Source organism: Cygnus atratus, chromosome 4 (genome assembly GCF_013377495.2).
Source record: "Cygnus atratus isolate AKBS03 ecotype Queensland, Australia chromosome 4, CAtr_DNAZoo_HiC_assembly, whole genome shotgun sequence".
NCBI lineage: Eukaryota > Metazoa > Chordata > Aves > Anseriformes > Anatidae > Cygnus > Cygnus atratus.
This window is the reverse complement of record NC_066365.1, coordinates 17,972,865-18,000,674: the sequence shown is the minus strand read 5'-3', so window position 1 is coordinate 18,000,674 and position 27,810 is coordinate 17,972,865. Positions and strand designations below refer to the sequence as shown.

Here is a 27,810-nt window from a genome sequence, read left to right as displayed (position 1 = left end):
AATCGACCTACAGTTTTGAAAAACTAATAAGGATAGTTCTTCCCTGGGTGGGAAGAAAAGATCCCTTTTTAAACCTTATCTGAGCATATAAAGTATTAATTCTTGGAATTCAAACTTTATACAGTTTCAGGGACAAAAACCTGAGATCCTGAATCAACGGTCTGAAAAGGATACTGGGCACCATGACAAACTTCATAGATATGTCAAAATGTTTCTTATAATGAAGAATTCTTTCCATAAATATGTGCAAATCACAAAAGAACACATTTATTCTGCCATGGGCTTGACAGACACTTGTACCTGATTTTCACTTGTCCACCAGTAAAATAATTCCTGGTACTGCTGCCATCCTCCAGACAAACCACACTAGTCTATTTCTGACTTACCTTTCTCATGCATGTTATAAACACAAATTTGACATTAAATTAAGAATTTAATGTTCCAAAAAAAATCTATTCATATAATATAAACAACTGGAGATGTTTTGCGCCGGTCATAAGCAGTATTTAATAATAAAAAAAAGAATATAAAATCTGTTCGCTTATCAAATTTCATCAGCTATATTAAAACTGCCACATTAATAACAAGTATCAGCATCAGTAGGTCTACATTTAACATTTTTTGTAAGCTATAAGAGCAGGAGTATAGTTTGGTTTTGCTACTGAGATGCCTCACTTTTAAGTGACTGAATGGCACTGCCTCATTACTATTCGGTTTTCTTAAAGATTCCAAGTGGAATCAATGCTACTGTTGCGGCATATAATACAACATTTAAATACTAATTTTTCTTTTCTATAAACCACTTAAGTATTTTTTCCAATAACTGCAGTAACTGTTTTTCTTTGTATATACTTAAAATTATACATATTCTTTTAACGATAAAAATTTATTGCTTCAAAACAAATTGAAAGTCATTAGCAAATGCAATACACATACACACACAATCTTGTACAATTTTGACCTGCATTAAAGAAAATAAACAGGCTACCAGCTGCAACTATTCCGATTTTACTTACCAGCATTGCACGTTTTTCTTCATCTCCCTTTCTTTCTCTCTTCTCATTTTTTTTCCTGAAAATCTCTTGTAGCTACAAAACAAATCATTTTGTTCTTATTTTGCTTTTGGGCCATTTCACATGCATAACAATCATTCACCGTGAGTAACACTGCATGCACTATTAAAACATAGTTCTTCAGTTCCAATTATGTTTTTTGTTTATATTAGTTCATTAGTTCTTCAGTAAAATATCAATGTTCCAATGATGGTGTTTTTTTGTTTGTTTATATTCATGCCTTCGTGAACCTCCTGTCACCTTACGCATAACACAGAAAGGAAAAATTTCTTTATTAGTTTTCCCACAAAATAAAGCTAATAACTCTGTTTGGGTGCACAATACTCAGAACATCCTATTTATCTTTATGTTTTAGCCAGCCTAGGTCTGTACTGGCTTACAACAAGTGGGAGTTTCCAGTCTCTTCCAACTCCTCTAAGCACATCCTTTGTTGTCAGGTACTATTTAGTTTAGTTGTATAGCTATGCAGTCAGCTGGATCAATTTTTTTTCATGTTAGTTAGCTAGATCAGTTCTTATTCCTGCTGGCACAAGCATGGGGTGGAAACACCTGGTGGGGGCGAAACATTCCCTTTAAGCAGCAACAAACTACTACTCAAGAGTAATTTATGAAGTACCTTTGTTTTTTCAAGTATGTTCAAAGAATACTTTTGAGTCTTGTAAAACACCTCCTTCCCAAATTTCTTTATGTTAAGAGCTTTAGACATGACTTCTGAGACAACTTCAAACACAACATTTAAAACATACAGAGATTCTTACACATTTATTTTTAGAAATCGCAATGTCTTCATATTATGAAATGGTCTGCAATTCTATTTCTTTGTAAGTATCAATATACTTTAAATAATTTTATTATTGCAATACTTAAAATATTCCCATACCATTAGAAAAATGACATTATTCTTCACAGCAGACAGAGCAGTATTACAATGCTATTATTGTGATGCCATCTACCAGTGAACTTCAGCTTTTCAAAAATCGCATCTGAAAATATTATACTGCCCTTTGTAGTATGTGTTAATACAAAATGGGCCAAAGAAAAAAAAAAAAGAACACACTGTAGCTGACAAATTTGTCCTATCCAGAATATGGTATTTTTAGAACCAAACATCATGGTATACAAACAGTGGTTTCAAAGACTGGATTTTACCTACCAGAAGTCTGGTAAAAACCCGATACTGATAAAGTGTGTGTGATATACTTCGCAAGAAAATCTTCCAAATTTAATCAGAATAACATATTTCAGAGAATGAAAGACAATGGGATCAGCAAACTCTGCTGCTGTGGTATGATAGCAATAAAATAAATGAATGCAGTGTTATTGATCAAACAGCAAATGCCTTTGTAAGTAACATTTTATGAATTTCCAAAATGAACTACTGTCTTCTGGAACTGTCTATAGAGCAAATACAGACCAGAATATTGTGTGTCACTGTACCTACTTTTAAGTACAGGATTAATTTACAGATCTAGTTATATCTTTTCAAATATTTTTGTAAATTTACAGGCACAAACTACTGTAACCTATGCTGACAAGGAAAGAGTGATGAGAGGACATTTAGCTTGATGGCCTAGAGTATTAAACAGCTTGCAACCCACAACTGTGGAAAGGAAAAAGGTAAATGAAGAGACAGAAGTAGAAAGAAAATACTTTGTGAAAACTGAAGTGACAAGCCATCAAGTAAGAGAGGAGAGTGGCAGTAATTGAACACACACATACCTCCCCCTAAAAAAGAAAAAAATCTAGGGGAAAAAAGGCAGTGCATCTTTGGATGTATTTCCCCTTCTACTGAAGCAAAGAGGGTAGGATTCTGTTGCATTCACCATTAAAGCGCTTGCTAAACTTCTGGAAATGGATCTTTTGTTCAGAAAGAGTGCTATAGGATACCAGTGAGTAGAAAAGCAAATGTGAGAGGATCTGGGAGTACTTTCAGAGGAACATTGTTCGGAACAGGATAATGAGATTGTTGAAAGGAGCAAAACCAAGATCTCCTGTAACAAGGGAACACAATCCTTCTGTTCTCTGACCTCACCCTTATGATATAACCAGAAGGAAAAGCACAAACACATGATGAATTAGTTTACAAAACCACCAAAGCTGTTATCAGAAAAACTAAGTATTTTGCAACTCTTTACTACATGTACTCTTTTTCTTTGGGAATTGTAACACGCGATCCCTACACCAGTCTCTAGAAAGAGGGTTTTTTGTAAATCTGAAAAGTATTAACTTTATTTCCAATTAGCTCTCCATAATCAATGAAGAAGTATTTTGCAAACGTTGGATGTAGTTCAAACGTCTACGTTTACGGTTTCCTGCTTCCAAGCACAGAGGAGATGATGCACACCCATGCAAAGTGAGTACGGATGTCAGATACATAGTCTGCAGCTGTGTACCAGAGAATAACTCTGGTATCACTGAATAAACTTTTATTCTCATATTTACTTTTATCTACACAGACAACATTTATCTACCTTCCTACGTATTTTAGTTTTTCTTACTTTAGATCGAACATTCTGATGTATGGGTTTTGATCTAATTTTTTTGAAGGGTTACTGACACTAATCCAGCAGAGTTAGGGTCATCTATACAAACTTGTTAAATATGATAGGTGGAGAACAGTGTATCTAATGTTTGAAAAGTCTAATTTCTTCTATCCACTAAGTCCGGTAACAGGAAAAGAGTAAAGAGTAATTTTTAATGACTATCGGTGACCATGACAGAGAAGAAATAAAAGCAAGATGTGAAGAGGACTATAAAAGCACGCTTATAAAGAAAGATGTAATATCCATCCCTAAGTGTTGCACTTTTTTCCCTCCTTTATGTATGTATTCGATCCTATTTTTACCATAAGTTTCTGAAAGGCAATGCTTCCTGCTACAATTTTCTCTCCCATCCTAGCTCTTGTAATGCATGACCTTCTTTCATTATTTTAACAGTCTATTCCACTAGCTGGTCTGCATAGTCATGAAAGACAACCTTCCCGTCTCCCAGCAAATTACTTCAATGTTTGGAGCTTTTTTTTTCCTGGAGGAGATGGTTTTTGGAATCAGCAAATGGAAGGAAATGTACCTTTAATATTATAATAGAAAAAATGTTTAGCATGCCAAAATATGCATGTGGCAGCAGCTTCCAAAACAAAAGAGACCTGTTCTGATGGAGCTAGGCCAACAGAAAACAAGTCCTCTTCAGATCTCACTCACTGGCTGTGCATTGCCTCCTTGAAAAAGAGAACTGAAGGAAGTGCAGTGTGTTGAGGACAGTTTCTGTGAAGTTTCCATTTTCTTTAGGTTAGCATAGGTTATTTGGATTGAGCCTTATAGCTTGAGTTGGAAATAATTCAGAAACAGAACACGGGAAGTTAGGGTGCCTTTGTTTTTAATTGTGTTTTTAATTAAATAATTCTACTGATCACTGACATAGCAATATTACTTCAACAGTCTAATTATCTGTGAATGTAGTAGCAATTATAAAGATCCAGAATAAAAACTGGAATTAAGCTTCAAAAACCATTATATACAATATACACATGCACTGTAATAAGAAGCTACTATTTACATTACACTTACTGTTTACATTAAATAAGGCAAATAAACCACTCCAGTCAGTGGAGAATGCCTCATGTTCTCATGATTGCTGACATCATCTTAAGTCTCAATCTGGACAAAAAGTGAATTTCAAGATTACATAAGAACATTGAAGGACTGAAAATATACGTACCACTAAGAATTCCTTTTTGTCCACCATCTCATTGCCATCAGTATCAAACATGTTGAAAGCAATTCTAAAACCTGCATGTGGCTCTGCCAAAAAAAAAAAAATCATTTCTTCATTTGCTCAGAAAAAAAACAAAATTCTAAGAAATTATTTTCTTATTATTAAGAAATTGTCTTTTATAAAAGCCATATCCTTAGCTAATTTAGATTAGTATATTTGTGAACATAGTAAATGCAAATCATAACATCAATATAACAGTACTGTCCATATTATGAAAACATAAGGTATGCTCACAAATGCATAGATTAGGGAAATATACAGTAGAAATAGAACATGAAATATTCAAGAAAAATACATTTCATTAGAGGTTGGTTCAGCAGTTAAAAGAGTGTTAGTTCATAATTAGAGTCCATTTTATTTAATAAAATTGTAGCAAATAAGTTTATGAAAACAGTGTTCTCAAGACACTTTAAAAAGCTTTGCAAAAAAAAAGTACAGGATGCAACTCCTGGTCAAAATGAATGACGTGTTGAAAGAGGCAGAATTTTCTTGTTTACGTGCTTATAGTCATTGAAATTTGAGATCAGGTTAGAGTTTTACATCAGTTCAGAAACACGTTGACTTTGAAGGCAACTGTAAGTGAAGTCTTTGGGCAACATTATGGTGATAATTCACCGCCTTGCAATATGGATGAATTATGGCCAGAGGTTAGTCCAGATAAAGAGATGATGGAAGGATATCCACTGATGTAGCACTTAAGGATTGTACAGGTTTCGGGTAAAGTTCCTGCTCTGTTTGTTTCATAGAAAGTATCCAAGTCATATCTGAATAAAAATCTAATGAATCCAATATAAATGTTTTAATTGTATACAAAGGAAAGACAAAACACTTTGATCCTTCCCAAAAAGCAGCTCTTAAAATATCAGTCGGCATCAGGCTTAGTTTACTCTAGCTATAAGTTCTTCTACTTAGTTTTCACAGGTGGTAGAAGAATAAGTATTCAATTTTGTTAGTGTTTTCTTGCATAAATAAACATTTACTTCAGTTTGACAGATTTTCTAAAATGAAACGTTACTGATATCACTATTCCACTGATGCTATCTTTTACACACTAAGAGGTAAAACAAAACAGTAATAATGTATATAACATATATTCTTCTCCCTATATTCAATGTCCTTTATGACTAGTGAATTCAGTACATTCAATTAGAAATTGTATACGAATTTCAAAGAACAAAGCAAGTTTAAGACCTTTACTGGGTTTTAGCTGAAGTGCCTCAGCTTTCTTAATACCCAGTAAAAGATGTTTCTAGAGAATAAATCACTTAAAGCATAACACAGGATTCTGTAGGACAAGACAGGTTCAAATGAATATAAACATGCTTGATACATTTTTTTTTTTTTTGATATTGGGATATGCAGGAGAGGACAAAAAAACATCCCACTGTCTAGCAATACATTTGAAACTTAAGAATTTGTAAGGAAGCATTTTTTTTCTTTCCCCCAAATACTTACTTGTTAAAATACATAAGAGAAATAAATATTCTGTGTAAGATATCACACCTGAAAACAAAAACAGAAAAAAATATGCAAAATTAGTTTTACTTTGGATTCAAATCTTGAACATATTAAATCTTTGTACAAGACAGAACATTTTCATACATATGCATGTGTATTCATATTTGTTTGCATGTGACCATATTCAAGCTAGTCATTGATTCATTTGACTAAAATATGGATTTTTTTTTTTTGCTGTAAAGTATTTTAGGAGATAGACACATTAAATAAGGCAAATAAACTAGACAGTGGAGAATAGCTCATTAAACAGAAGCTGGTTAGATTTTTAGAAGCTATTTAGCTCTCTGAAAATCTCACCAATAATACATGACAACACTCTTTAACAGGAGAACATTTACTCTGAGAACTTTATTAGTGCTTCCTCCTGATGCATACTGTTTGAAAACAGTTCTTGACTTTAATATATGCTTTCTAAGTGCATGTCCTATATTAATTGAAAACTTGGCCTCGTATTACTTATGAAAGTAGTTTGGGCTTTCGAGTTGTCTTTATATGCACACTTTCATAATAATCACCTGAATTTTATATTAAAATTCTTATTAAATGAACGTGTAGAGTTTGTTAAATATTTTCAAAGCCTATTAATGGAACCTGTGCTGTCATCTTCCACATCCAAAAGACCCATAAGGAATACATCCAAGCTTTTCATCTTTTGTTAGATGTCAAAAGGCAATCACAGTATGAAATGGCATTTCCTTTCCTCTTCAGAAATAAAAAAGGCAAAATTAAAGTTAGTGCTGAAGTCAATATCCAAATGGTACGTCTGGTACCATAAGCTGTACTTCCACTTCTTCATCTCTTGGGTAAAAAGATAACCTTGCAGAATGCATATAGTGCAAGTGAAAAAGAACATCCTGCAGTGCACTAAGAACTGGCAACAGTAACCTGCAACTCTACCAAAAGCCTTTAGCTCTAAGAGTCTTCAAGGCTGAGCTACCAAAACTGGTTCCTGATTTCTAACCAATTGATTCTGTTTTATAAAACCCAAAATCTTAAGTCAGTCCACAATATTAGACTATTTCAAAAGCTTAACAAACAAGAACAAAAAAGTATTAGATGCCTGATAGCAGAGATGTCTAACTGCTGCGACTTTCAAAAGTTAGTCTGACTCCTTTATTTCAGTCCAAGTGAAGTTCATAAGCACTTTTAAAAAACCCAGTCACACCTTCAGATGCTTAAATATATTCAGTTGAGTTAGACTTTAGAAGATATAATGAACTATGTAAATAGTCATCTGAACTTTTTTCACTGAAACACCTACATAATTCAAACTTAAACACTATATTATCCATATAGATTTCACAATTATTGAACAGATTTAACATCAGCACTTCCAGTGCTGCCAAACTAAGAAACTTCAGCATTTTCAATTAATACTTATAGCACAAAAAGTTCCGTATTAGTTCTGTCCGGAAATAATATTCATGAAGACTTTGTCATTTTTCCAGCTTTGCGGTGAAGATTCCCTGCTTTTAAGAACAGTTGTAAAAATCAACTTAGATACTTCTTCAGCTGCATTCCCAAGTAACACAAAGATGTGAATCAATGTGTGGCTTGAATTTACACAGCACCTTGCAGAAATTCTTTGACAAATGCCTACTTGAGTCTGTTTGGACAAGCAGCTATCAAGAAATCAGATACCTCAAAGGTTCTCATTCGGTGATGTAAAACATTCTTTAATAGCCCGTCAATAAATGTAAAAAATGAATTTTTGTTTGTTTGATGACACCTTCTTTGTTGTAGAACGGAGGAAGGAAGTGCAATTGTCAAACAGTCCACCACAGGTATGAAGACAGCAATATAAAAGGCCTTGAAAGCATTCTCTCCTTTTGTTTGTGCTGGTATATTGTAGCTGTAGACAGATAGTTCTGGTTGACTGCTCTGAGTGTTATGGGAGAGAGGCTCTGTACTTTCAACTGAATTGAAAGAAAAGCTTATACCAAGATCAGAAAGAAGAGGTGGAGGTCACTTGAGGGTAAAACAAAAAACTAAGACCTAAGGATGGCTAGCATAAACCTGTGTAGTTTATCTACGGCAAAATATATTGACTTTGGTACTTGCTTCATACTAAAATGTGCATGTTTTAAAGAATATGAGTAAAATAATCTTGAAGTGTTCATATCATATACTAAATGAGAATGAAGGAGACTTGAATTCTATTCCCATTCATTTCTATTCCCTTTCCCATCATCTATACTTACATTATCTATTAAACGGGATAGCAGAACTCACTTGTTTTGTAAAGTGTACCAAAAAGCTATGTAAGTGCTAAAGTTTATTACCAGTGTTACCAGTTTATTACACCAGTTTTGAGTCCTCTTACTTCTATTAGATTCTGTAGAATTTCACTAACAGAAGACTGGAGTAAAATATTGTTGAATCAAGACTGTCTGTTTTGGAGACATCTTATTACAGACTTAGTAAGAAATATCTAAATACATTTTTATAAACTGATAACGTACTGATTTAACAGATTCTGAAGGTGAACAGTCAGCTGTTCTGACTATCCAACTGTCAGCCAAGAGCAAGGAAATCCAATGCAAAAATGTGCCAGTTTCTGCTTCTCCCTGAAGTACTGACTGCAGACTCAGGGCAAAAAAATCTAAATGGAGTTTACAATTCAAGATTCAAGAGATTCAAATCTCTAGAACACGCTAGAGATTTGAGCTTGGGACCCTCCTCTAGAAATAGTGGCTTACTTACTCGTTTAATAAATTTAAGCTGTAGTTGAATTAGACTCATCAAATAAGTGCACATATTTGATTTGAGTTTTGTTGTTAGCATGATTATTTTAAAGATCCAAAAAGTGTCTTTATTTTATAGCAACTACTTGTGGCTGCTTTTAGAAATATTTTTTAAGTTCCATCAGTCCTTTACTATTCTGAAAATAAGCAAAAGAATATGGGGGTTATTTACCATAAGTAGCTTTTGCATTTTGGTACACAAGCCAGCAGTTTCTTTTTTTCAATTTTTTTTAAGTGATACAGAATATTAAAGAGGGAAGAAAAAAAAAAAAAAAAAAGACCTGGACAGTGGCTCTTCCTTTACCAATAAAGTTTTAAAGGCTCAAAAATAGCTTGGTCTGCTCACTTTAAAGGGATAAACAGAATTTCTGAAACTCTTTCTGTTGTGAAGAAAACATTTATTCAATTATATCAGGGACCATCACTGTCTTTATAATCACATCACTGTACCAATTAAAAAAAAGTAAAGACATTTTGCATCTTTTTTAGAACATTCCATATAAGTTCTGTTGTCCGAACTGACAACAGTTCTACAGATGAGTCTTCACTGGAAGAAACTGAATGTGAAACAGTCAAACATCAGTTTAACATTATACTAAATTACCAGTTCACTTAAGAATATTAGCTGGAAGATGTCACAATTAAAACACTGTAGAGACTAAAGGGAACTTCTGTATTCTTTAAAATGTAGAAAGCAACAAATTTTTATTTTTTTTTTTTAACTTGATTACATTTTCTGAAAGATTTAAGTACGATATTACTTCAGCCACAATAAATTAATACATATGACAATTTGGTTCAGGAAAATGAGTTCTTATCCCTCACCTTTCTCATTAAGATTACGGAAAAGTTTGGATGATCCTTTCCAAACTGGTGGCGTCTCCATAAGGATCTGATTCAATTCCTAAAAAACAAGATTTGAAAAATAATGAAATTTAGATATTTAAATGAAGATGTTCTCTGATTATGAGTAAATGCTAGGAAATCAACATGAAAGACAAGAAAGGAACTCCATGCAAATCTACCACTTAATTTAACTTCAGTTTATCACAATGACTTTGTAATTACTCAAACACATACATAAATTTTGCATACATGATTAATACAAGAATTGCTCATCCAAGAAAAAATCTGCATGAATACTAAGTGTTTGCAGAATTGGAGAGATACATATAACATATTGTTGCTGAAATTACTCACCATTGCACATGTTCACTGAAGCCAAGGATGAGTCCCCCCTGGATTTCAGTGAGGTTTTGATACAAGCTCTAGGAAATTGTTCTTTTAAAATACTCAACCTAAACTAAAGCAAACTTCACCCATGAATACAAATGTACTTTACTCTCAATACATGGACACTGAAACAGCCTTCTTGCAGTTGTACAAATATAAAAAAACTAAAATGTGAGAGGTACTTCAACATCACAAAAGGTAGAGTGACATGAGTATTTCAGGCGGCTGTTACACTTAGCCACTAAAGAAACTCAGATACGGGCTGAAGAAGGAACTGACAGAGGTTCGAGAAAGTCAGTAAATGCAACATGACAGGCACAGCTGCTCAAGTATGTTTGAGATTCTGGATTCAAATCAGTCTGAAGTGACAAAAAAGAAGAAATTAAAATTTGTGCATTTTTTTTTTATAAGGATGAAAACCTTTCTTCTGCAACTACAAGTTTACATCATGAAAAAAGGCAGTTGTAGCAAAACATATGGTTATAGGAATTATTCCAGCATAGGAACTATTACCCACCTGCTTTGAAAGGGATCGCCACTTTTTAGCACCTGCAACAGAAAACAAAGTTATGAATATACCAAATTTAGTTATGTCAATATGGTGTCATTAAAATTATACTACATCCACAATCCCTTTTTTCTAGGAAAACAAAAAGTATTTTCCCTACTTTATTAATGAGATAAGTCCTCAGCCTGGTTCAAAAAGTTCTCTTAAACTATTTTTTTCTATTAATAAGATAAACACATACCTAGACTCCTAACTTTCAATTCAGACTTAAAATTTTTAATCAAACTCCACTTTAGCATGAGAAAATACATTCTTCTCCTAAACACATCATTAAAGCATTAAACTGGAAATAGTGAGCATTTGTGTTAACTTATGGTATCAATGAATAGTCTGAACCATCATTTAGCAGCAGTAGTATTACAATTTCGACTGTAAAGGAAACCTAGATTCTGGCCCCTGCTTCAGTTCACTAGCCATATATTTTAAAGCAAATACATAGAAAAAAATCCTTGAAACAACATCAGAAGCTAGGACTCCTTTCAGCCATTCCTAAGAACTTCTTTACTTAGGAAGAACTTCTTTACGGAAAGGGTTGTTAGGCATTGGAATAGGCTGCCCATGGAAGTGGTTGAGTCACCATCCCTGGAGGTCTTTAAGAGACGTTTAGATGTACAGCTTAGTGATATGGTTTAGTGAAGGACTTGTTAGTGTTAGGTCGGAGGTTGGACTAGGTGATCTTGGAGGTCTCTTCCAACCTAGATGATTCTGTGATTAGACTCATGCCCCCTTTTAGAGCCTCTGTTGAGCTAATTTTTTGTAAGCAATTTCAACAAAGAAGCTGAAGAGTTCAGAACTGAAATTGCTCATTAAACCTGAAAACTCATAATGAATAAGACTGAACAGATGCTTTCTTCCTGAAGCCTTAAAATGAAAGAATCCAGGAGCAGATGATACTGGCATTTGACAACAGTTGTCTACAACCACCTAAGAATTCAGAACTTGATGTTCATCGCCACCCTCTCAAGACAAACCTTTGCACACATTCAGTATTAAGATAAAGCACTGCAAATATCAGAATTTACAAAGGTACAAGAAATTGATTATGTGGTCAAATACTTATCTTCTTGGTTAGTAAAGGCTAATTTTTATAGAGCAAAACACCCTCTGGTACTAGAAAACCCTTTCTCATGGTGGTGTCCATGCTTCATTAAATAACAACCAGGGCACAGAAGCTACTCACTGTGGTCTCTTACTGGTTCGTGCTATGACACTGACTGAAATTTTAGTTCTACGACTCAGCAATAGCACTAAGAGTGTCTGCAAATCCCCCTGCAAATATGGTGGGGTTATATCACGCAACATCATAACGTGAGCCAACTTTTTCATATACTTTTCAGTTTAATTATTTAATGTCAATTAAAGCTTTGTCTCAAAATGCTAAAACAACCTCCTTTACCACATAAATTGCTGTATGTTTATGCCTACCATAAAAAATGGGGAATAATTATATCTAGCTTTCCAGTCAGATAATTTCTCATGTTAGATATAGATTTATCCTTCTAGACAAGCAAGTGAAGTTTTCTGTCTATATACATACTTCTTACAGCTCAGTATTAAGCTGAAGTTTTTATAGTTATCAAGAGCTTTTTAGCAAAACAAAGTATTTCCTCTTCTTTTAATTGACTTTCTGAACATATAAACACATATTCAGATGGTAAAAATGTATCAAGCATGACTATTAAGATATATTTTCCCAAATGAAAGCCTTCACCTTAAAGGCAGCAGCAGAAAGTTAATTATACCATTTATTTCATATTTGACTCCAGCTGCCTGGAGTCAAAAGTTACATTTTATAAAAGAAAAATATACTCTTACCATATTAGTTAGTGTTTAATCAAAAAAAGGAAGTGAACACCCTCTTGACTTTTGTAGGGTTTACAAGATTTCCAAAGTAAATCAATCACAATAGACGCATTCACTCCATCAAAAATCTCATTCAGGTCTAGTATCATTAGCTTTTCTATAAAGCAGACACAAAGAGCTACTATTATTACTCTTCAAAGGGTGGTTTTGCTTTCTGACAATATTCAAGATCTTTATAGTCTTCATCCATAAAAAAAAATTAAGCATATGTTCTTCTTTTATGCAAAATATAGACACTGTGGTATGTTGGCCTGCACGGACCCTGCTATTTATAGTTTCAAACAAAACTAAAATGATCCAAAATTACAAAATATTTCTAGCAGGTATTATTTTATTCAGAAAAATACTTTATTTAAACTTACTTCCTTTAGGAGAGCATAAGAAGACAGATAATTAAGATGTGCAAACTGACAAAGCAGTATAAAGATAAAAACTAAACATTCAAAGATCAGAAGCTGGAAATGGTAATAAGTACATGTCATTTCCTTCATTTATTACTTCCTATTTGTCAGCCTTCTGTCCAAGAAGTCAGCCCAGTTCTGCCTAAGTATCATAGATGACTTCCACCATAATGAAGACATCCACTTCTACTTAGTTGCAGCCTCCTACACCATCCCTTCAAATAATTATCTTAGTCATGTAATCTATAAAACTAGTGTATAAAACTTAAAGGCATGCAGGTTAGTTTTGTCTTCAGTCTCTGAGATCAACTGGATACATGGGAAGGATTTTGATACAAGCAAGGTTTTTTACACTCAACTCAGAAGGGTTCTGCACTGTTTGAGTTCCTGATCTCTTCTCTTTTGACATGAGATGAACAGAATATCCTTGTAAGCTTAACACTTTTATTTTTTAAACATCTGAATACTTGCAGTGACGGAGGAAGAAACCTAAATTTAATTAACATGGAAAAGTCTTACAGGTGTACCACATATGCAGTGTAGACAGACTAGTCAAAACATCATAAACTGAATTTAAAACAAAGCGGATTATTTAACTGATGGCCAGTAAATGACAAAAATACTCCATAGACATACATGACTATGCTATGGGATGCACTGCCAATGGAAAAGCTGTTGAAACCCACTTTCGCAATGACAAAAAAAAAAAAAAAAAAGGATGACCTGGAGATCTGGGTAAAGAAAGCAGATCCAACATGCTGATGTGTAATTATATTAATTTTTTTGTGATAAGGAATCTGCTTTCTCTGTTTCAAATGGAAAGCAAAAAAGGGAATGAAGATTTGCTTCCTGCTAAGTGCTTCAAAGTTTTGCAAGTTTTCACTACCTAAGCTCTATCTTCTGTCTTCACTGTCACGAGATTACATCTTTATTCAAATGTTATGGAAGTTTTGATCATGGATGTGCCATGGCTGGCTTCTTTCCTCTTTGTTTCATTACAGTTAACATAACAATGGGGAAAAATCTGCAGAGAGCTTTAAACTCTCGTTGACTATTTTACCTGCTTTTGACTGCTCTCTATATTAGCTTTGTGGTATAGATCTTTCTTCCTGAAGTCTACGGTAAGGTATTATACATGTCACATCTGAGCAGAGATGCTCTCATTTCTCAGTTGTGTGCTGCTACCAATGCCCTGCAAACATGAGGGCCATGAAGTCATATTGGAGCAGCAATGGATTGTAACATTCACTTACTACTTGGTCACTCTTTGATATTTAAAGTAAAAATTTTAGAAAAAGTGAAATGAAGTTGTTAGTTTATTTTTCATCAACTTAATTAACAAGCAGCGCTAGAAAGTGTAGAAAGTAGATTCCCTGAAGGACTGAAACTCCTGCTCAAAGTATGTTATTTAGAAAACCATGACATGGTTATAGAATCTCTGTAGAGCAAAACCAACCAAACAACAAAAAACAACCCCCCTCCCCAACAAAAATGATACCAGATGACAATTTAAGATTGCAAAAATTGCAAACCAATGCTATCCTAAACTATTTAGAATACTGGATTCTTGCCTGCCTATTTACACAGAAAGTACACAGAGAAGGAGGTAAGAGTTTTACAGCAATACTGGTCTGCTTGGAAAGGAACCAGAACTGTAACTGTGTCAATGCAAAAGGTAAACATGAATTTGTGTTTCATGCCCATTAAGGTGTGTGTGACGTCTAAGGTAAGAATGTTTATCTAAAGTTTTCTGAGGGAATAAAGAAAAAAAAGTATACAGATGTTTACAATCTAGTAGAAATCAGGATGCCATCTGCATGCATTTGGATACCATTAAAAATAAAATTCTGGAAGTTTCAGCATCTTTTCACCACAATCAGAAATAACAGTAGTAATCAAACTAAGAGGAAAAATAACATAAACCACTGTCATTTCCCAAGTAATTTTAGCAATATAAAAATCCTGCTTACATTTGGGTTCATCATTTGTGACAGCCTGAATGAAGTCATATGGAGTCATATACAGCTGTCCTTCAAATTCTAAACTGGCAAACCTACGAAACCGTTGCTCCCGAGGTGTCGCATAAAGGTGCAAATCTTCAAGGTCTGATCTGCTTTCTGTAACCTTCGAAGACAGAAGGAAATAATTTTAACGTACAAAAAGTATTGTTTTACAATTGCCACTGCCATTCACTATATAGAAACTGGAAATGTAAAGGTGATAATTCATAAAGTCAAATCCAACCAAATAGTTTTGTACAGTAAGAGTTGAAATTAGGATTTCACTGCTATCATTTTCAGTCTTCTACAATTTTAACAATAAATCTTCATGCACTGAAATTGTTGACACTACTCAAGCTCAAGGGGGGGGGGGAGGAGAAGTTAGGCTCATGAATCAGAGAAAGGAGGACAATTTTAACTCCAAGAAGTCAGTGTAACTGGAGCAGTCAGACTTTAAATGACTCTGTTAAAATTATTTCAGTTGTCTGACATTTCCAGAAGAAAATTGAAAACTTTTTTTTAAATTGCTTTTTCATGTAGAATGCAGCTGTTGACAGTAATAGGCAAAACACCTCCATAACACCGTTTACACAACACAAACCTTCTATGATTATTGCTATTTCAAGTATCTACTGCAATAAAAGCTATCATACTCAGGGAACAGAATAAGAACAGAATTACTCCTCCAGAGCTACAGAAGTATTATATGGCATGGAGTTCATACAACCCATGAGAGGTTTATAGATATTGGCCAATTCTGTTATGTTCATCATCCCACTATTTTTAAACTTAGTAGTACAAAGCTGTAAATATTCTAAATTGTTATATCTTTATTTTATACTGTCAAAGTTTAAAACAGAAAATATACTACTACTAACTGAAAACTTTTTTTTTCTAACCTCAAAGCCAGGCAAACTCCTCCGTGGAATCAATAACTTGAAGAAACTGCATGTTTCTTGAACGTGTTTTCAGAGATGAAAAAGATAAAATCTAGACTGCTTCATAAACGGAAAAGAAAGGATATACCTAAATCCATTTCATAATAGGAGTCTTAGTACTTGGATATTTTACCTAGGACATTTTAGCCTGCCTTCTAGAAGGAAAAAAAGACTACTGAGTACATAGTTCTCTTTCTGGACTGTCTCTAGTCCCTCTGAAATTATTGTGTCTACAGGGGGAGAAGGAAAAGGGAATCAAATTTAGTTTCAATGGCAAAAAACTGTCACAGAAATTATTTATAATAGAAATGCTCATACATTCATTTAATTTTTAGTAGACTGCTTTATATATAAATATTCTATACTTCTGACTGAGAATCAGTCTTCCATGTTTTATCTTTTTCAAATGATTACTCAGTTAAATGTGACCAATAAAAAATATTCTAACAACCAGACCTACAAACTCATTTTAGAATGACACACTCATATAATCACAAGATTGGTTTGGAAGGGACCTTAAAGACCATCCAGTTCCAACCCCCTGCCATGAGCAGGGACACCTCCCACTACATCACGTTGCCCAAAGCCCCATCCAACCTGGGCTTGAGCACTTCCAGGGATGGGGCATCCACAGTTTCTCTGGGCAACCTGTGCCAGCGCCTCACCACCCTCTGAGTAAAGAATTTCTTCCTTACATCTAATCCAAATCCCTTTTAGTTTAAAGCTGTTACCCGCTGCCCTATCACTACACCCCCTGACAAGGAGTCCCTCCCCAGCTTTCTTGTAGGCTGCCCTTTAGGTACTGGAAAGCCTCTAAGGTCTCCCTGGAGGGGGAAAAAAAAAACATGAATTCTCTTCTGACATATCCATATTCAAGCCGAAATATTTATGTGCTATTGCTGTTTGAATATAGTCTTAGTGATCCTTCTACAGTCCAGTGGCATTCAAGCTATGCCTTCATGTGGGATTTACACAACACAATTGTTTTGGTAGAGCTTGTAGTGACATAACTGATTATCTTTGTATTTGAAGTTTAATAATCTTTTTTTTTTGATACATATGTTATTTTATGACTGTTACAAACATGCTTTTGAATAAACACAGGTTGTAAGCATGAGTAATATAGCAGTACCTCTGCAAAGTCAACTTTCAGGAAAGAAACTGCTTCAAGGCCATATTACACGCACAGTATGTGTAATCAATTGTAATCAATCATGCATAATCAGAAGAATCTGTAGGTAATATATCATTCAAGAAATATCATCTCACCTTGACTGTTAAGATTTGGAGAACATGTTGAGTTTCTTTGTTCTCAAGAAACTCACACCATCTCAGGTACTGCTGCTTAGTATTTCCCTCAAGACACTTAAAAAAGCATTTGCAAAATTCTCAGGCATATCTTAACATTACCTTAAGTACCCTACACTAATATAAAACAACATATTGCAAACATGGAATTTTTAAGACACGCTTAGACTTAATTCATGCCAGTACTCCGGTCTCCAAAATCTTAGTTTCCACTTCACTTTCACCAGTCCACACTTCCCCTTTGCCTAAATATCAGTGCCAGTATTTTACACTTTGGCTAAAAGTCATTGTAATCCAATATAAATACTGCTGGCCGCCATTAAGAGCCATACCTCTCAATACCCTGCACGCCCTTAGTCTGGCACTTAAATGCTCTATTTGCTAAATGTCAAACTGGATAAGAGCACTGATCTGAAAATTTTTTGTTTTCGTGGTGTTATTTCTTAGCCAGATAAAATCCTGGATCTATCCCCAAAGCACAGTATTTGTTCCAAAACCTAGGCCGCAGGAATTTGTAGCTTATGGAAAAGAAAGTTTCACCTATTCCAGCAGAAACCTGCACCTACTTCAGGTTAGCACGGTGGGGAAATTACAGGTTTAAGCATAATTTTATTCTAAGGAATAAAAATACCACTTTATTATGAACTTTGTGGCTTCACCTGAAAGATTCAGAACAAGCTGTTTACGCTACTGATTTAACATGAACTCAAACAAATGTATACAGGGCTTAACTTACTTGTGTCAGATCACTGGACTCACCTATCAGGTGTCCAAGTGTCTAGGCAGGGTTTGGCTGCAGAAGACTCTAGGCACAAGCATTAGTAAACCGCCAAGTAAAACCATCTATGGGAATAATATTATTTTTTTCCTGATTTCCTGTTGAAAGCTTTCCTTCTTCTATTACTGCTTATTAATTCATGAAACTTACTTGCATTGAACCTGTAATTGTTAGGAACTACTTAATATGCTAATTAAAAAGTCAAGACATCCTAAAATGTTACCTCAACCCATACCTTTACAGGCATTCACTTAGGAATTCTCAACCTGTAATTACAATGTCTCCTCCATATATCCTCCCCAACTTTAGCAGATTATAATCCAGTGAGGCAAGTATGAGAATTTTCGTGACACCGTGATTTGCTCTCAATTGATTTATTTGATATTTTCACCCAGGTTAGGCAATCTTGTTGTAACAGCACTAGTATCAAATCCGATGGACGCAGGAAAGAGACACAGAGAGTAGATACTGAATACCTCAGGAAAGGTACTGTTAGTGAGGGAGTGAATAGTATTCGGTAAGATTCCAATTTCTATTTGAAGTTTCATGAGCTTATCCAGACTAAATCTCTCTGTAATTACCAACAATCTTCAAAAAAAAAACTTTCATGAAAGTACATCTCTTTGACAAACAAAAGAGGGAAGATTTTTTTTTTATGCTTCTGTTTACTAATCCTCTGGGCAATCCTACCTACAAACTACAATGATCTCGCATCGTGTTATGGTTCTTTTGAAAACTGGACATGGTAATTCCCTTCGAGCAGAACGTCACGAACCTCCCGGTAGCAGTATTATCTTAATTTTAAGCATAGCAGGTTAGTTCCTGTTTATCTGTACACATATAGCAATCTACTTCACTGAACTCGCTGGAAAAAGGTGGCTGACACCAAGAATCCAGGTGATGGCCATAATTCCCATCCTTCCACCTCACAACTGATCAAGTAGATGCCAAGGGGGGAGACTGAGGCTCAGCAGCTCTCACAAACCATGTCTCATCTTCTCCCTGTTCCCACAAAAGCCTAAGCACTTAGAGTTGTAAACAGTTTGTGCCTCTCATCCTTCCGCCCTTCCCCTTTCTAACTCCAGTGCATCTTTGTTAAGGTCGCTCAGCATTTTAAAGTCAATCAGCTCTGAATGCATTCCATGCAGCATCTCTTTTAGAGTGATACCCCCCTGTATTATCTCCCTTAAATCACAGCAAAAACTTAACTGAAGGAAATCTAGGCTGTCTATCAAGCAAAATTACTGTCCCAAACTCACTCCCATTTTGTATTCATAGCTCACATGCTGTGTCTGCCAGCACAGCCAAGTCAAACAGCCCCAAAAGTCCAGTGCTCTCACCAAAGATTTCCATGTATTACTCCAACTGCCTTAAGGCATGGTTTCATCTCCATTTCTAGTCCCACATTTGTCTTACTGGCTCTCTTACCTCACTGATATGATGTCTGAATTTGGTATAATGTGAATTAACCTGGATGGTTATAGTGAAATCCATGCAGTAACTCTACACTGCCGTAAGATGGCCTAACGCAGGACACAAGCTCACACAGTGACATCAAGGTAATTAAAACTGCAGTAGTTATGACCTCAAATTATTTGAAAATATCAATAAATGGTAATGATACTGCTCAGGGTCAGCAGAAGTAAGGTGCAAAAGATAAAACATGAAATCACTACTCGTCCTCTTATAAAACAGAGAAGAAACGTCCTTTGCCAAGTGTTAGTCATAGAACGTTAAGTCAGTAATTCTGAAGTTTTATTCTGTGGCCAAAGATCTATTTTTTCCATAGAGACAAGCTTAAATGCCAGAGACAGGATTTTTCTTTGAAAATTAGAAAAACTGGTGCCTACAAGCAGAAGTAACCCAAAAGAATCTATTATCAAAACCCATAACAATGCTTCAACTTTCAGATCCTAAGAATATCTAAACTAATGCAAAATATTTTACGAAACATGAAAAAAACATACACACTGTGTGTACATGTATATGAAGTGAATGGCTCCAACAGTATCATAAAAAACATGCGTTTGTTGTGTTCCAAGTCAAATCAGTGTTCTTTTGCTTTTCCCAACTGACATAAAGGTGAGACTATTTTAGTTAAAGAAGCCAACATTTGCTACTAAAAGTACCTTTTGCTTGCAGTCAAAAATATGTTATGTTACAGTAGTTTAATCTTTAATTTATTTCAAGTGAGTGAGTTTCTTTGAATTTTTGCTTGCAAAGTAATCTGTCTTCCATCAATGAGAATCTGTGCAAATTATTAAAATAAAAAGGTTTTCAAAGCAATGCTGCTCCTTACTTCCTTCACTTATATTTGACTTCAGGCTTATTTAATATGCTCCCATGTAGATAAAAGTAGCACAATTTTGTTTTCATGCTGGGTGGCCAAAAGGTTAAACGTCAAGTTCCCAGTGTGGGGAAAATCCCAAAACAGTCAAAATTGTTTTGATGCTTAGTGAAGTTATATTTCTAGCAACTACTTAGATGTAGCACAGCCAACAATTTTGTTAGTTGATCTCTTTTCTCTGAGGTAAGGACAATATTATATTAAAATATTTACAAGCATAGGAAGCTGGAATGTGTTTAAAATGCTGTAAAAAGGGCCCTGTTCAAATACAATTCCGTTACAGGAAATTCTTGGGGTAACAATGTTTATCTATAAGCACAGCTATTCCAGAAATCCTCCAAAATAAATATTACACTGACATATTCTCCAACAGTCCGTCTTACGTAAGTTTGACACGCAGATTACTTGAACTTTAGCAGTTCTTCCAGAAGATTCAGTCTGCATGTATACGCTGCTATACACGTCCATATGGTTCGCTGCGCGCGAGACTGAAACACGCTGGATCTGTCTATCCCAAGCATGTATCATCCCTTTTTAACATCCTGAGGAACACAGAAGTAATGCTGAGAGGAAAATGTTCCTATTCCTTCAACAAGGCTCTGCTACAGCTGGCTGGCAAGCACTATCCCTCGCAGGGTGATTACACGGTGAAGAGCATCAGATGTTATCAGCCAACATGCAAACCACTTTCCTACATTCGGCAATTGACCTGCTACGTGAAATGCACAAGGCATGTGGAAAACGGTTAACTACAAGTGACCCTTGTGAAAATGATCCTTCATGCATCTCTTCAAGCAGCATCCTCTTTGAGCAGGCAGAAGAGCCTACTCTCTAGGGGCATTTGCCTTACTTTTTGGAGTTAAACTCTTCTTCATTTCACAGAGTTGGAAATATATGATGTAATCCACTCAGAAATGTGCTGCTACAAATAAACTTGACCTTTTGAGTATTTTCACAAGGAGAAAGAGAGAGTTTCATGGTACTGCTGAGGTAGAAGGAAAAAACCCTCTAGAAACATCCAAAGCATGCAGCTTCCTTCTCCTGGAAAGGAACGTGCCTTCAAGAAACATGATAAGTAAATATTCTGTGTCTGTGTCTCCTCAACTTCCCTTTTAATTCCTAAGTCACCTCTGAAGGAAGTGATTCTCAGCAGCTATTCATAAAAATGTCTGAACATAAGGACCTGGAGTTCACTACCTTTACACAATGACAATACAATTACAGAAGAGATCTCTTTGGGGTGCTAAATATGTCATCATCGGTATTTCCAAGAAAAATTTAATAAGTTGCAGAAATGACACTGGAAGTAAGGAATATGGAAGCAAGGAACTGGAAGACAGATCTTCTGATACCGCATTATTTTCTTCTAGCACTGCTATACTGTGCTGAAAAAGCATGATACACAGCTGTCCTGACAAGGTAAATACTTCATGAACAGAACGTTGTTTGAAATCTTCAGGATAAGGGCTCTTTTGGGGTCAATATCATCCTCAGTTGTCAGTACAGAGAATCTATATCAAAATAACTGCTGTTTCAAGGAGTTTTGTATTCTGCATAAGCATCTCCTAGACCCGCAAAGGAGCTACTCCCAGTCCTTACCAAAACCTTCAGGCATGATACCAGCAAGTCTGGGTGCAGAATTTTACTTGATTCTGAAACATTACGTGGAAGTGACCTGGAAATTAAGTGGAAGGCTTTGCAGACTTTGCTAACGAATTCAACAGCAAAACTGTTTGCCACATAATTCGCCCCATGTTGGTGACACGTATCAGAATTTATCTGACTTCTAGCAAAGAGCAACTTCTTATGTGGCTGTACACAAATTCACAAATCTGTTTCTCACCAGGTTTCATTCTGTAAGCATTTCATAGCACAGAAAGATCTGCAGCCCATTCTGACACTCTCTTTCTCCAGGAGACTTTTTTTTTTTTCCAGTTACTCTCAAATGATGCACCTCATTTCTGAACTGGCCGGGAATGGGGAAGTACCCCCGTCAATATCCACATAATCTTCAGTGTTAGGCCTGCAATCCCAAAACTCTCTTAAGATTGGTTCCATACCAGTAAATACTAGACACCAGGAGTAGGACAAAGCAACTAATTACCAATGTGGGTATGATACTATCATATTCCTAAATATTCCTCTACTACTCCCAAGCATTATTTGCACTCAGTGGTAGAACCTGAAGAAAAACAACCTGCAGTGATACTACCTGGGCCAAGTACAACTCTCACAGGCCATGTGAATGTTACCTGGAAGCAGTTGGCCTGCAAGTTGTTCTTGGAAAGTCACAATAAAGTAGGTTAAAAAAAAAAAAAAACACAGACATCTTTTTCAGTATCTAGGGGGACCAGAAACCTATTCTGCCGCCTACTGGAGCTGCCTAGATGAAACAAGGCTATTCTGCCCATTACACTCCCACAAAAAAAACACCTCAAGAAATAAAGAAGATGTGGGAATTAAGGACTAGCTACGACTGCCTCATCCATATCTATCTTGAATTCTCTTGACCATTTTTAATATTTAAGTACTTTAATATTTGAATACATTGTGATACTGTCTTCACTTACAAGTTGACAGTGCACTAACCGTTAAAAACTAATTTTTCCATTGTCAATTAAAATTTCAGAATCAATTTTTTTGAATGGAAAAATCCATGGGAAGAGATGGATTTTGTGTTGCACACACTAGAATGTTTGAAATCTGTTAAGAATCTCCATCAATTCCATGTTTTGAGGACATGATTTCAGGTTTTGCAAGGGGTGAGCACTTCGATGTCAGGACTGTTCTTTTGAGGGGTTGTTCTAATAAGTAAGTTGTGAGCCTATGAAAACCTTCATCCAAAAATACTCATTTTTTTGGATGGAATACTCATTTCCATCTGCTACATGAAGCCCCAGAGATAAGGCAAAAATCATGCAGTGCAATTCCTTCTAGCAGCTACTGTAGTTCACTATAGCACCAGGAAGCAAGAGCAGAGACACCAGCTGCCTCTTACTTCAAACCAAGTAAAATCCAAGTAAAGCATCTTCCAAAAAAATCTTCCAAAATCCAAGTAAAAAGCATCTGGGAAGGGCATCCTGCTGGAAGGAAGATTATCAACAACACACTACCATTGCACAGTACGATGAATAACATTCATGGTATTTTATTCACGGAGGTATTTTAGAAGCCTGTAATGAAAGAGCAGGCACAACTCGAGGGCAATCATAAATGGCGCACGGATCACTGACCGAGCTCATGGTCAAACTACTCTTGGTAGCTGAACAGCTAGACCCAGTATCAAACTATGGCATTCCTCTGTTGCCACATGAACCCTTCTGCAGGGCAACAGCCACTGACAGAAAAAGAACAATAATACATTAATTCAAACCAAAACTTTCACACCTATTTGATCCTCATTTTGGGAGGATGGGTGGGGGGGGGCAGAATTGAAAGGATGTTCTGTCCCCCGAACGCTGACCACTAAGATCTGCAACTTGAAATCAATGAGAACTCTCATTCAAAATAAAAGATGGAACACAAAATCAATATATCAGTCTGTGCATTTAGTCTGGCTGCACAAGCTGAGTGTACACATTTCAACTTACTCCTTCAGATTTTATCGTTAACCCAACTGAAACCCAAAATAATTACAACCTCTTTTCTCACAGGCGCACAAAAATAAGCATGTTCATTTTTTCTTTCTTTTTTTTTTTTTCCCTCCCTGGTGTTCGACTCTACAGCATTCAAAAATATTCTGTGTATAGAAAGTAGACACATTTTATTTTACATGTTATTTTATATTGGTTCAAATCTAACCTTAGGTCTGACATCTAAGCTCTACACTCTGCAATCTCAACACTTTGGAAGTTATGCATGTAAAAATTCATCATTCCAAGTCACGCTAAATTTATTGACTTTTCAAGGTTGCAGCAGCCATACTTCCTTCAAAAGAAGTCCCAGAATTAAGACTGGGTAAGTCAAATGATGTAAAGTTCTGTCCAATCAAAATGGCATGAAAGGCTGAAAGAGTTTCTTAGGTCCTCTGTGCCCTGGTACCACACTCAAGATAATGAGTAGATGAGGAATCAACAGTATCTGGCTCCCTTTCCCTTCATACATGATGTTGCCTATAGATACTGCGTTTTGGCTAATAACGAAGGCAAAAGTGCTACCAGCGTTCATAACTGAGCCTAAGGCCTCCACTGCAAAAATGCAGAGCCCGTGCCCACACATAAGTTAAACTCGATGTAAAGGAAGCGGGCCACTTGCACCACTGATTTTCAGCCTTAGAAGCCATCAGCCTGCCAAACCACCTAACCACGGCTCTTGACATTTTAACAAACCTGTAATTTTTAATGAAAAAACAGACAGACAGACATCACCACCATATGCTAAGCACAGCAACGTGCAGGATTTTCTCCCTATGGGGGGAAACTTCAGTTTCCAAGGGGATGCCAACTCTTCCTAGCCACCCGTGGCTGGCCAGCCACCGCACCTGCCGCATCAGTCCCACTGCCGCGTTTCTTATCAGCGGCAAGCACCAAAGTTCTGCGCAAACCTTGCAGGTTTTGTGCTACCAGCAGCGGTTCCCCTTAGAGAACAATATTTTATAAAAGGAAAAAAGAAGGTGATTAAGAGCGCCGAAGACGCAGGTCGTTCGCAGCAGGAGCCTCCGGGCGCTGGCTGTGCCCAGGAGTGGGACACCCCCGGGGGAAGCAGGGCAGGGCAGGACAGCCCCCCGCCCTATACATCCCCCTCTTCTCCATCCCCTTCGCTCCGGGACGGGCTTCTGCCGAGGCGGGCAGCGGCCCGGCTCCCAACCTACCGTCTCCTTGGCGGCAGCCGCCACCGGGATGGGGAGCAGCGCCCGGGCTCCGCCCGCCTCGGCGGCTGCCGGCTCCCGAGGGGGCTCCCGCCGCCGCTCGGACAGCCGGTGCCCCGCGTAGCCGGCGACAGCCGCTCCAGCCGCCGCCGCAGCCGCTGCCCAGCCCAGCTCCCGCCGCCCCCGCCTTGTCCCGGCCCCGCCGCCGGCCCACAGCCGCCGGCCGGGCTGGGCGCCGGGCGCGGGGCACAAGCGGCGTCGCCACCTCAAGAGGGTGCGCAGGGCGGCCATGGCCGCGGCTCCGCCCCGCTGACGGGCGCACGGAGCCCCCGAGGGGGAGAAGGGGAAAGCTCGCGAGAAGCGGGGAAGGGGTGGGGAAGCGGCACGACAACGCCCCGCCGCCCCCCCGTCGGTACCGGCTGACCGTGGCAGTCCGACCGGTGTGGTCGTAGCGAGGAGTGCTGGAGGGGCGGCCCTGGTCAGCCGCAGGGTTTTGTGCCCGTGGTGGGCTGTGAGCGGGCGGGAGCCCAGAGCCGGGCTGCTCAGGGCGAAGCGGCAGGGTGGTGTGTAGAAAACGCCCTGAGTGGGGACTGAACTTACTCGTGAGCATTGTGGTGTAGAGTCACGGAATCACAGAATATCCCCAGCTGGAAGGGACCCACAAGGACCCAAAAATCAGACCATGAGTCTGACAGCGGTGTCCAAATGCTTCTTGAACTCTCACAGGCTCAGTACTGTGACCCCTGCCCTGGGGAGCCTGTCCCAGTGCCCGACCACCCTCTGGGTGCAGAACCTTTCCCTAACGCCCAGCCTGACCCTCCCCTGTCCCAGCTCCATGCCGTTCCCTCGGGTCCTGTCGCTGTCCCCGGAGAGCAGAGCTCAGCGCCTGCCTCTCCTCTCCCCTCGTGAGGGAGCTGCAGGCCGCCATGAGGCCTCCCCTCAGCCTCCTCTGCTCTGGGCTGAACAAACCGAGGGACCTCAGCCACTCATCATACGTCTTGTCCTCTAGACCCCTCACCATCTTTGTAGCCCTCCTTTGGACACCCTCTAATAGTTGAATGTCCTAACATTGTGGTGCCCAAAACCACACAGTGCTCAAGGTGAGACTGCACCAGAGGAGAGCAGGACAATCCCTTCTCTTGACTGGCTAGCAATGCTCCAGAGCCTACCTTTTTGTTTTTGTCATTATACTTCTGAGGTCTTCCTTCATAACCCAGCAATATGTCTTTGCAGAAACCTGGAAGCACTAGCTTCAGAGAAGAAAGAGCTTCCAACTATACCTCATTTGCATAACAAGCATGAAGCCTAGACTTGACAACAGCATCAAAATTGTTCACTTTTACTGCTGAGTCAAAAACATCCACTGACCTTAGTTATCCTTACTAAAATGAAGATTGCTGTGAGTCCATCAGTCCCTTAAAACCTACTAATGTCCTGATCCATTTAAAATGTTGGACACTCTTGGGGCATACCAGCTATACAAAGGTCTGCAGCCTGCCGAAACTAAAAATGTGAGGCTTGTTTCAGATGAACTTGAATTAAATGGTGTTGCCTCTGACACATTTAGTGTATCAAGTCATTGTTTTTTAAATTTGTTGGAAGCTGACATTCCATAATTTTTGGAACTGTGCTGTTAAGTGTCCATAGGAGGCACTTGATTACAAGAGGAACAGTTTCTGCAAGTGAAATGTGAAGCAGGGAGCTAAGCGACTAACCATCAAAGAGTAGTGCTGTCATTTAACATTGACTGAGCCATGTAATGTTCTTTTTCTTTGGGTGTTTACTACATTTTTTCCTTGGGACCCAATTTAATTACTTAATTCCCTAAATACCAGTAGGCTAGAAACTATCTGACCTCTCCCTCCAATAACTCTCTCTATACCTCAGGTTCTCCTCAGAAAAGTGGGATTCTCCCACAACCTTTTCAAGCATTTATACTGATCCTTTCAAAGTGACCTCAGACTTCAGTTTCTCCTACCCTTTTATAACTTCGCATTTTGAGGCCTTCTCATCAGTCCCCGAAGGAAACCACAGACACTTGCCATGTCTGCAGCCTCACCTCTGACAAATTTTCTTGGCCACAGTCAGCCCCCAAGCATAACCAAGTATTAAAGAACAGTTCTTAATAATAAGCATGTACTTTTGTCCCTAGCTGGTGCTGATGGTGCATGAACTTGTCAAGCATTTCATGATGCATCATTCTCCACAGTACAACCTGCATTGCCTCCTACGCTGCATTGAAATTTTGTAAGCTGCATACAGACGTTTCAAGTCATTGCACGCCCTATGGCATTTTTTGTAATGGTCAGGTGCAGCCTCATTTTCTTTGTCCTTTAATTGTTATAAGTATGGTCTTCCACAGTTTCAGCTTTTTTTTTTTTTCCCCTAAATCTTTGCTGGCTTTGTACGTTACTACGAACAAGATGTGAATGTGTTACGTAATTGTATATGCACGTTT

At 37.5% G+C, this 27,810-nt stretch overlaps 1 protein-coding gene across 3 annotated transcripts in view; it reads right to left on the bottom strand.

The window, feature by feature from the left end:
• MICU3 (mitochondrial calcium uptake family member 3) overlaps positions 1–25,666 on the bottom strand; it is a 47,829-nt gene extending 22,163 nt beyond the window's left edge. For all 3 annotated transcript variants that reach the window (XM_035541315.2, XM_050710661.1, XM_050710662.1), the window contains exons 1-7: positions 25,356–25,666; positions 15,145–15,298; positions 10,860–10,891; positions 9,935–10,013; positions 6,303–6,350; positions 4,791–4,873; positions 1,017–1,088 (exon numbers count right to left, since the gene is read on the bottom strand). In XM_035541315.2, coding sequence (XP_035397208.1) covers positions 1,017–1,088; positions 4,791–4,873; positions 6,303–6,350; positions 9,935–10,013; positions 10,860–10,891; positions 15,145–15,298; positions 25,356–25,643 — 756 coding nt within the window. In that variant the 5' untranslated portion in view covers positions 25,644–25,666. The remainder of the gene's footprint in view (positions 1–1,016; positions 1,089–4,790; positions 4,874–6,302; positions 6,351–9,934; positions 10,014–10,859; positions 10,892–15,144; positions 15,299–25,355) is intronic.
• Between the last annotated feature and the right edge of the window lie 2,144 nt (positions 25,667–27,810).